The sequence below is a fragment of the Otolemur garnettii genome, unplaced genomic scaffold (genome assembly GCF_000181295.1).
Source record: "Otolemur garnettii isolate 467f Iridium unplaced genomic scaffold, OtoGar3 scaffold00018, whole genome shotgun sequence".
Classification (NCBI taxonomy): Eukaryota; Metazoa; Chordata; class Mammalia; order Primates; family Galagidae; genus Otolemur; species Otolemur garnettii.
Window position 1 is genome coordinate 5,247,213 of NW_003852413.1, and position 10,288 is coordinate 5,257,500.

Below are 10,288 nucleotides of genomic sequence, written 5' to 3' on the forward strand. Positions count from 1 at the left end.
CCCCCCCCCCGCCTCACTACACTTTCAGTCTTGGCTTTTCCATCTGTAAAGCGAAGTCCTCTGCAGGCATGGGCCATCCCGTGAGGACACTGAGCACCCTGACGTCTGTCCTCTTAACTCTTGGGACCATTTCACATTTCTCTCCAAACATCTCTGATGTAGTTTGTTTTTATGGAGGGGGGGTTGAAACAGAATCTCTCTCTGTCCCCCTTGGTAGAGTTCCATGGCATGATCATAGCTCACAGCAACCTCAAACTCTTGGGCTGAAGCAATCCTCTTGCCTCAGCCTCCTGAGTAGCTGGGACTACAGGCACCCACCACAACACCCAGCTAGTTTTTCTACTTTTGGTGGAGACGCAGTTGTGCTTTTTAGGCTGGTCCCAAGCTCCTGAGCTCAAGCAGTCTACCTACCTCAGCTTCCCAGCGTGCTAGGGTTACAGGAGTGAGCCACCTCGTGGGGACACAGACCTAGTTTATTCAGGCAAAAGCCACTCACAAGGCTGCTACCCCACCTTCCTCACAATAAGGGCCCCAGGAGAGAACGCCTGATTTCTGAGCAGCCCCAGCCAACCCCCAGGCCTCTGCTGGCCACCAGGCTGCCAGAAGCTCAGAGAATAGAGAGGGAGGGACTGAGAACAACAAGGACCCTGCTGGGAGTCCCACCTGGCATGGATGGCAGCATTCTTGCCCCAGGCAGACAGAGTGGAGCTTCTGCTGGACCTGTCATGGTTTCTTGCTTTAAAACTGAGGCAAATATGGGCCGCGCCTGTGGCTCAAGGAGAAGGGCGCTGGCCCCATATGCCAAAGGTGGTGGGTTTAAACCCAGCCCCGGCCCAAAAAAAAATGAAAAAAAAAAAAAACTGAGGCAAATACAAAAAAATGTTAGCATTTGTCACATCTGTACAGCCAGCACGAGAAGGGCTTATTGCTTTCTGCATTTTTGTGTATGTTTGAAATAGTTCATGCTTTTTGCAAAGCAAGACTGTTGCTATGACTTTAAGTAGGCTGCTGGCAGGAGCCATGGAAAGAGAGGGTTTCAGGAATGCAGGGAGGTGCCCTGTGGGTGGGCGCTCCAGGGCTGTCCTTCCTATCCATCCACAGGCCTCTGAGGAGCAGGAGGGGCTGATTCTCAGGCATCAGGGACAGTGGCTAGGGCACTCCAGCCCCTCCCCAGGGAGGACCCTTGCTTCCTGCTGTTGGTTCTCTCAGGTCTTCTTCAAGGAAGGGACTCACAGCAACTATGGCCCTGGGTCCGCACCTGCCAGATGGCCTGAGATGGCTGCCTAGACGCCAGGATCCTGCTAGCGACTTGGGGGTACAGAAGGCAGGCCAGAGCCAAGGCTGGAGGCTCCTGAGCAAGGACAAGAGAGCCTCAGCAGGCCCCTCTCCTGGACGTGCCTGTCACTCAGATGCACAGCCCAAGGGCACAGTCTCACCCAGCCCAGTACCTTCACTGAGCCCACCCTCCTTATGGGAGCCGCTGCCCTGGACATCCCCACTCCCAGACGCCTCCTGCCCTTTCCACCAAGGCACAAGGGGGAAAGGCTTCTGGCTCCAGCTGTCCCCAACCCCTCTGCAGAGAGCAGCTCAGCTTCCGAGGCTAATTGATTAGTGTCACTAAAATGACTTCCCTAAGTGACAGGAGACTGGAAGAGGAAGCCTGTCCCTTCCCCAGGGGGCTCTTACATGGAACCCTCCTGGTCTAGCAAAATTGGATGCATCTGTGTATCACTGGTTCACCGCATGTGATTAAGTTAAAGGCATTTGTCCTATCTGGCTCAGAAAGCATAAAGCTAATCAGACTTGCCCCATAAATTGAAACCTAGTCACTACCAGGCTGGGAAAAAAAATTTTATGTTTTAATTTTCCAAAACACAGCAATGCAATGACCCTAATGTTGAGATTACTTGGTTTTCTCTTCCTTCCTTCCTTTTTCTTTTTTTTTTTTCTTTTTTGTGCCCCTCTGTCTCAAGCAGCCTCGTGGGTTTTCTTTGTCAGTCTCCTCTTTCAGGTTTAAAAGCAGGTGCTGGGTGTGAGCAGGGGCTGCGATGGACCCTTGGGCTTCCATGGCAACCAGGACCTAACCCTCATGCCTTCAGGATGAGCTCCAGACAGCAGCCGGGATTGTTCAAAATAGCTCCCCAGGCCCTGGCCTCATCGTTGTCTGTGCTATTAACAGCCTCTGAGTCCTAGGGCCCAGAAAAATGGAACTTTCTGGGTCTCTGCATTTCAGCCCGGGGCTGAGTTGGAAGAGGTTTCCATTGAGGAGAGACGAAGGATGATCCCTGTCCCGTCCCAAGCGCCTGGGGTCCCCTCTTACCATACTGTTCCCTGGCTCACTGCCACCCTGCACCTCTCAGACCAGGAAGGCCCTTTGATGGGTCTGTCCTCCCAGACATGGCAGGGCTTGCACCCGCTCAACCTCCGTGACAGCATCAGCAGTAAGGCTCTCCCCAGCCACCTGCCGTCACCTTCCCAACAACCCTTCCCACCTCTGCTGTCCTTGTCTGAGGAGCACTCAGGACCAACTGCAAACTGCATTTTGTAATTACTTCCACTTGCTTGCTGGATGTTTTATTCACCATTACATCCTCCTAGAAATGCGCTCACTAAATATCTGTGGATTGAATGACAAGCAAAGTAATCCTTATGCACATACTGTCACTGCTTCCAAAGGAAAAGTTTTAGCCCAGGAGGCGGACCAGGTTTCTCTAAGTAAGGTTGTGATGAGAGAAAAACACAACACCCGCAACATACCATTTGGGTTCTGAATTTACATCCAGAACCTTCTTCCTCTCACCCTAAGAGAACTCTATCATGGGCTCGGCGCCTGTAGCTCCGCAGCTAAGGTGCCGGCCACACACGCCAGAGCTGGTGGGTTCAAATCTAGCCCGGGCCTGCCAAACAACGACAACTCCCACCAAAAAATAGCTGGGCATGGTGGGCCCCTGTATTCACAGCTACTTGGGAGGCTGAGCCCAAGAGTTTGAGGTTGCTGTGAGCTGTGACGCCATGGTACTCTACCAAGGGTGGCATAGTGAAACTCTGTCTCAAAAAAAAAAAAAAAACCTCTATTATGGAAGGACTTTTTCTGTCCCTGAGCCCATGCCTGGCTGTTCCATGGAGATGGTTTGACAAGCTGGAAGAGCACAGGAGCTTGGCTCTTCCTGCTGCCAGACAGGGTGCAGTGTCTGAGCCGCCTGACACTGGAGGGACAGCTGTTTCTAGAATAGCAACTGAGAAAGAGACATTTGCTGGTATCATGTCCCCCTCACTTGGTCCCTGGAGTTAATGGTAGTTAGAAGGGACAGGCCGGCCAGCCTCTGTCCCCAGGGCTGGCCAGGGCTCTGCAGCTTCTCCCCAGAAGGATGTTCAACTTTTCTGTCCTGCCCTTCAATCCTCGCCTCCCCTGGCCTATGCTCCGGCACTGTGGTTCCTGCCTCTCCTCTGTCCAGCCCCAGGGGGCCATCACGGGCCTGGACAGCTGCCCTTTGGCTGTTCCTAGGTGGTGTGGGGTCTGTGCTCAGGAACCAGCAACTTCTGTCACGCCTATTCAGCAATAATGCTGTGCTAGGACTGCTGGGATGCATCCTGTGTCACTCACACGGCCCAGTGTGGGCTAGCTATGGCTTCTTCAGATTCCTAATAACTGGGGAGGAAGCCGGGAGGTCCTGGGTGCAGGCCCTGCCTCTCTGGTGCAGTGAGTGTCCAGCAGCAATGGGTTGGCCTCAGGGTGAGGGGAGAGAGTCTCCAGATGAGGCTGTGGGGAGGGACAGGAAGAGACATCCAGGACAGAGCCAGGGATAGTTTCCTCTGGGAGGATTTAATGGGAAGGTGTGGAATGAGGTGAGGTGTGGTCTGTGAGGCCCAGGCCTCTCGCACCAGGTGCTCCTTTAAAAGCTAACATAGGGAAAAGGACAGGGGAGTGTGTGGTCGGCCTGACCTTGTCCCCTCTCTGCAGGAGAGGCCTTCTCCTTTAAATACAGCCCTGGGAAGCTGAGGGGGAACCAGTATAAGAAGATGATGACCAAAGAAGAGCTGGAGGAGGAGCAGAGGTAAGCAGCTCCCCTGCACCCAGCTGCCCCAATGTCCTGCCCTTCCATGGAAGGGCCGAGAAAGGGGGCAGGCCTCCCCCAAGCCCTGGTAATAGCCAGGCAGCCTTTTGCACCCCTGGAGATGGTCCTCTGAGGCACAGGCTGGGAGGAGGCTGCTATGACGTGACCGGTGATGGGCACAGAGTCCATTTCTGCCCACCCCCTCCATCCCCCCACCTAAAAACAAAGAGATGCCAGGAAAGCCAGGAGCAGACCCGGCTGTTCAGTAATGCGTGGAGTCCATGACAAAACCAATTTATCACAGTGGACAGAACGGCTCCTGGGCCTCTCAGTGCTCATCCCTTCCACAGCCAGCCTCCCTCCCTCCCCACCCTGTGCCCAGGCTGCCTTTTATCTGTGGGCTCCAGGGAGCTCCCAGGCACTGCAACTGCAGCTTCTCCCACACACGTCTGGACACGCCCAGTCCTCCCCCATTTTCTCTCAGCTCCAGGGTTGAAGGAGGGCAACAGGACAACAGGGAGGTACAGGGGAGGCACAGAGGGTTGGACTGGGCTCTGGGTGCCGTGTGGCCAGGGGTCCTCTGGTTAAACCAAAGTCTAAACAGCAGCTGCACCATTTTCTGAACCTGCCAACCCAGAGGGCTTGTGGGGCTTGGCCCTTCTCCCAAGTGGAAGGTAGCAGTTTGGGGTTTAGTATTGGGCGATGCAGAACTCGGCAGCCACTTCCAGGCTGCCCACCAAGCTACTTGTCAGCCCTCTTGAGCACTCGGGCCATGAGAGCCCTGTTCCCCGCATCCCAGGTGCTGGCATCAGCTCTTCCAGCCCCTCCAAACCTCAGCTATTCCCCCTGGGGCAAGTGAGGGCTGCTATGTAAGGCCAGCCATGATGAAGACCCTGGTGGGAGCCCCCAACTCCTCGGGCAAAAACGTTGCCTCTTGGCATGACTGGGTTTGCTGCCTTTATATTTCAGGATTGAGCTGACCTCTGACCTCACTTCCCTGTAGCAAGTTCCTTAGGTCCTGAGCCACAAATATTCTTGCAAATCCTTTTGGTAAGGACCCTGACTCCTTAGACTAGTAGTGTTTCCCTCACACTGTCTGCTAACGTGTCCCCCAAACAACTGACGTGGTCTAGACCTCCCCCCATCGCCTTCATAACCAATTAATGCATTTCCCACCGAGCCCTTCCCTTTCTCAAGCACGAGGAATCGCTGACAGAGAAGACCCCTTTCGGGGGCAGAGGTTCTTGGAGACTGAGTTAAGTACCTGGTGGGCCTAATGGGCCAGCTTGCTGGGGGCCAGTGCCCACTGGGAGGCTGAGGGCACTGTCATCCCTAAGGGCTGTCCTGGACCTCAAGACCTGCAAGAAAGTGGATAGTGTCACCTTGTATCCTTGCTAGGGCCCCAAAGGTGAGGCAGTTGATTGAATGGTGCACAATAGACACCCTGAGTTTTGGGATAGGCGGGATTTTATGATCAGGGTGAGAGCTGGCAGACCACAGTAGGGGCCACATCTGGCCTGCTATCTGTATTGATCCAATGTGACTGGGACATAGCTGTGCCCATTCATTTACTTGTGGTCTGTGCCATCTCGCATGCACTGCAATGGCGGAGGTGAGTCACTGCAACAGAGACCACACAACCCACAAATCCTAAACTAGTACCTGGCCCTTTACAGAAAAAGTTTGCAGCCCCTGGACAGAGAGAACTTGGCACACCTGCCAGCCCTCAAAGGCCCCTGGGGAACTTGGCCTGTCTCTGCCCATGCAAGTAGATGGAAACTGTGGGTCTGGAGGGACTATTAGAATAGGAAAGACCTCAGGCTGGACATCAGACTGCCACTGCCACCCTGTGTTCAGAGCTGGGACCTTAGAAATGGGGAGAATCCTTTTTTCTGTTATTTTCAGAGAGCAGAGACTCTCCATTGCCCAAAGGGGCCTTTTCCCACTGAATCTTTGGGGGTCTCTAGAACACCAGTTCACACTTGGCTATTCTGTGGGATGAAGACTGTGCCCAAAGTGCTGCTCTTAAGAAGGGTATGAGGGGAGTCCCCGACTCATTCTGCACACACAGCTGTCACTTTGTGCTGAGTTGAGAAGGAGGGGCTGGTGGACTTCATAGGGCGGGGCCAGAGTTCATGTTCATTTCCATTACTGCCCCTGCCTGCATGCTCCCCTTGGCTTTCCAACATGCTGTGACCCCTGCATGCTCTCCTGCCCTGCCCTGTCCTGCCCTGCTGTGGTCAGACCCTATGTGGCACCACGTAGGGCCCCTTGGGGCCACGTTACTTGTCTCTCACACGGTGGTGCTTGGGGTTGCAGAGTCTGGTGAGTTTGGCTTTGTCTTTCATCTTCAGCACGATAGTCTCACAGGGGTTGGGAGAGCTAATGGCTGTTAGACACTTCTGGTCCCAGCTGAGTCCAGGGAGCTGCCCTGGACTGATCAGTACAGAAAATAACATGCATGTTATTGGCAAACTACTAAAACTCCAGGCCAGTGGCAGGGTCCACTCTTCTCTGCCTACCATATTCTCCCCAGCCCAGCTCTGTGCTACTTTCTGATCCCTCTCCTGGCACTCAAGGTTCCCAGTCAAGTTGCAAGCTTGCACCTGTGGCTCAAGGAGTAGGGTGCCAGCTCCATATACCGGACGTAGGGGTTCAAACACAGCCCGGGCCAAAAACTGCAAAAAAAAAAAAAAAAAAGTTGCAAGCTAGTTAGCAGATAAGTGCTGCGTGTCCCCTCACTGTATTGGCTCACCAGTGGATCTGTATCCTGAGCCTAAATTGTCAGTGGTTACCTGTCCCGGGGCTGCCCAGAAGCCTCTGGTTACAGCTTTCAGGGCATGACAGTGAGGAAGTGGGACTGGAGGCAGGAAATTCCATATCGGTTCTCCCACATGTCTGATGGGACCATCCCTGTCCCTAGCACTGCTCACAGATTAGATTCCTTCTGCAGGGGATAGTGGGGGTGGGGGGGGGCGGCAGTGGTGCAAACAGTGGTCTGGTCTGTAAATCCAGAGGCGGATGATGCTTAAGACGCTGCTTGCGGCTGTCAGCCCACTTCCTTGGGTCTCCCCTCGCTGAGATTCACACTCTTCACCAGCATTGGCTCTGCCTCTGGGGGAGGCCCTGGGTGCCCTGCAGCGTCTCTGGGAGTGCCACCTCCAACTTGAGAGTGTGGCTGGGCCAGTCACAGGCTGATGACAGCTGCCTGAGAAAGAGGCTAGTGAAGCTCTTAAGGGCATGGCTGTGTGCAGCTTGGCAGGAAGGAGAAGCATGGCTGTGGGCTCTTGCCCACCAGTTCTCCCACCTTCTGGCCCCAGGTTGTAGCCTGGGCTGGCTCTGGCAAGTCAGGCCCCCGGACCCACACCAAGGCCTTCCTTCTGTAAATGGACTCGGTTGTAGAGGAAAGTATTTAGCATCTCATGGGCTGGGAAGGCGGAGTAAGCACAGCTGGGGACAGGTCTCTGGTTCCTGAATCTGATGTGGTGAAGCCAGCCGCAGGCGCGCGTCGGCCCCGCGGCCGCGAGAGGGCGCCCTCTCGCCGCAGGGACGGGCCTGGCGGCCGCTGCGCCCCACACACTACACGCCCTGGGCCCTGGGAAGCTGCGCGCTAGGGAGCCAGAATCCCCAGAGGCGACAAGACCCAGCCAGCCGGAAGGGGATACTGGCTAGGGTGACAGGAACGTCGCCAGCACAACCACACAGCCAAGCATCAGAAAGCCCCGCGACTCACCTGCCCGCGTCCCTAAAATACCTCGAAGAGGGCTGAGCGCAGGTCGCGGGGCTGCAGGGTTCCAAGCAGGACCCGCCGGCTTTGCGGCACAGACTATCTTGCTGCAAGAGAAGCAAACTGCCAGGCGGTTGAGAAACCTTGGCTTCTGCAATTCCAAACATTCTCCTTCCTCATCCCAGTTTCCCCTTTTCCTCTCCCTTGGTACATGAAAGATGAGATGAGTAAATTACCTTTTTTTTCCCTATTTCTCTCTACAGAACTGAAGAATAACGAAGTTATCCTTAGCCTCCTCCTAAAGGCCTTTTCCTTTTGGCATCTTAAAAGCTTGAGATTAAATGGAAACCCCCAGAAAGGTGCCCAGGCAGCTCCGGGGTGTGTCCTGCCTCCATGGATCTGCTGAGCCAGAGACCCTCAGTCAGGACTTTCCTCTTGTCTAGCAGGGTCCGGGGACTGCCTTTGACTCTGCCCTGCTTAGAGTCATTTGTCCCCATGTATGAGGGTTGCTTTGTTAAGCTGAAGGATTTTAAGAGCCCCTGGAGTTTGATTTTTCTTACCACTCAGATTTGCTCCCCACACACCCTTTAAACCTTAGCTCCCACCAAATTCCAGCAGCTTCTACATGTTAAAACCAGAGTATGGGTTCATTCCAGCCCTCCTGTGCTCTCACTGAAGCCAGACCATGAAAGACTTTGAGGTCCGACAGACAAATGAGGCAGAGCTCACCTGAGCTGACCAGCTCCATCAGGGATGGTGGATGTGCCTCTTCCGGCTGGGGGTGCCATCCTTCTTTCTGGCTGGCTCAGTTGTGGGAGGGGAGGTGAAGACACCATATTGATTACTGGGCAGCAGAGAAGCAGTGCCAGGAACTGACTTGGTCATTGTTCTGATTTTTTATCTAGAGGAGGTTTGGATCCAGCCTTTTCTTCACTGATCTTATCAGCTTAGCCAAATCTCCACCTTTGCTTTGGCAGAAGCAATAATAATGTTAGCTTAAAATAGATCTGACTATACCTCTTCCTAGAGGGTTTCATAGATTATTAAGAACTTCACCTACATAATCAGATCAGTACCAGATTTGGTTTCTTGGAATTTTATATTTGACAATATTTATACTATATCAAATAAATTTGTTTAAATTTGTTGATTAAATCTTTTTTTAAAGCAATAAGTTTATAGAAATTTTTTTCATTAATGGAAGGCAGGGAAATGTCCACTGTCCACTCTTGGGGCGTGCATTCCCAGTGGCCTTCTCTCTTGGGCCTTAGGTTCAGGGCTTAGAGCAGAACAAACAATAAAAGAACAGCCACGTAGTAAATGCCTGCTACACAGAGCCACGTGATAAAGAGAGAATGTACTCTTGTGTACCCAAACAGCAATCATGATGGCCTGTCCAGGCTAGGATCTTACTGTTATAATGAGTAGCGACTCCCTCTGAGTGTAATTATCTAGGTTTATCTGGAAACTTTCTGATCATTGAGGCCTATAGGCACCAGGCCTCCTGTACTCCTGATGGCTTAGAGCTCTGTAATCAGCCTTTGTTCAGTCCAATAAACTTTGAGTAGATGATCTCGATTACTGTGTGTTTTTTCAGTTTGCTTTGTTTTTTAAAAAAATAACCTCTTTTGAGCTCAGCACCTGTGGCTCAAGTGGGTAAGGCGCTAGCCACACACACCTAAGGTGGTGGATTCAAATCCAGCACGGGTCCGCCAAACAACAATGACGGCTGAAACCAAAAAATAGCCAGGCGTTGTGGCGGGCACTGTGGTCCCAGCTACTTGGGAGGCTAAGGCAGGAGACTCGCTTGAGCCCAGGAGTTGGAGGTTGCCGTGAGCTGTGATGCCACGGCACTCTACCCAAGGGGACAGCTTGAGGTTCTGTCTAATAATAATAATAATAATAACCTCTTTTGAATCCATGTAAATTTGAGCCCACTTTTCATTTTGATGCCTCACTCTCCAGTAGAGTAGGAAGTCATAGGTCCACCCTGTTAAAAATATACAAACATCCCAGCCCTCAAAACCACTTGAAATAAGACCGATGTGGGGGCTCATGCCTATAATCCGAGCACGCGGGGAGACTGAGGTGGGTAGATTGCTAGAGCTCAGGAGTTCATGACTAGCCTGAGCAAGGGCGAGACCCTGTCTCTTAAAAATAGCCAGGCTCAGGTGGCTCCTATGGCTCAGTGAGTAGGGTGCTGGCCCCATATACTGGAAGTGGTGGGTTTGAACCCGGCCCCAACCAAAAACTGCAAAAAAAAAAAAAACAAAACAAAACCAGCCAGGTGTTGTGGAGGTGCCTGTAGTCCTAACTACTCAAGAAGCTGAGGCAAAAGAATCTCTGGAGCCCAAGAGTTTGAGGTTGCTGTGAGCTATGACACCAGAGCACTCTACCAAGGGCAACAAAGTGAGACTCTGTCTCAAAAAAAAAAAAAAAAAAAACCACATGAAATAATTTATGTTCACTCAGGGAGATGCCCACACATGCATCAGGATGTGATTCC

General features: G+C 52.7%; 1 protein-coding gene across 1 annotated transcript in view; it reads left to right on the forward strand.

The window, feature by feature from the left end:
- MXRA7 (matrix remodeling associated 7) overlaps window positions 1-10,288 on the forward strand; it is a 31,637-nt gene that overhangs the window by 18,648 nt on the left and 2,701 nt on the right. Inside the window, exon 4 of the mRNA XM_023511187.1 lies at window positions 3,962-4,055. Within this exon, the coding sequence (XP_023366955.1) occupies window positions 3,962-4,055 (94 nt within the window). The remainder of the gene's footprint in view (window positions 1-3,961; window positions 4,056-10,288) is intronic.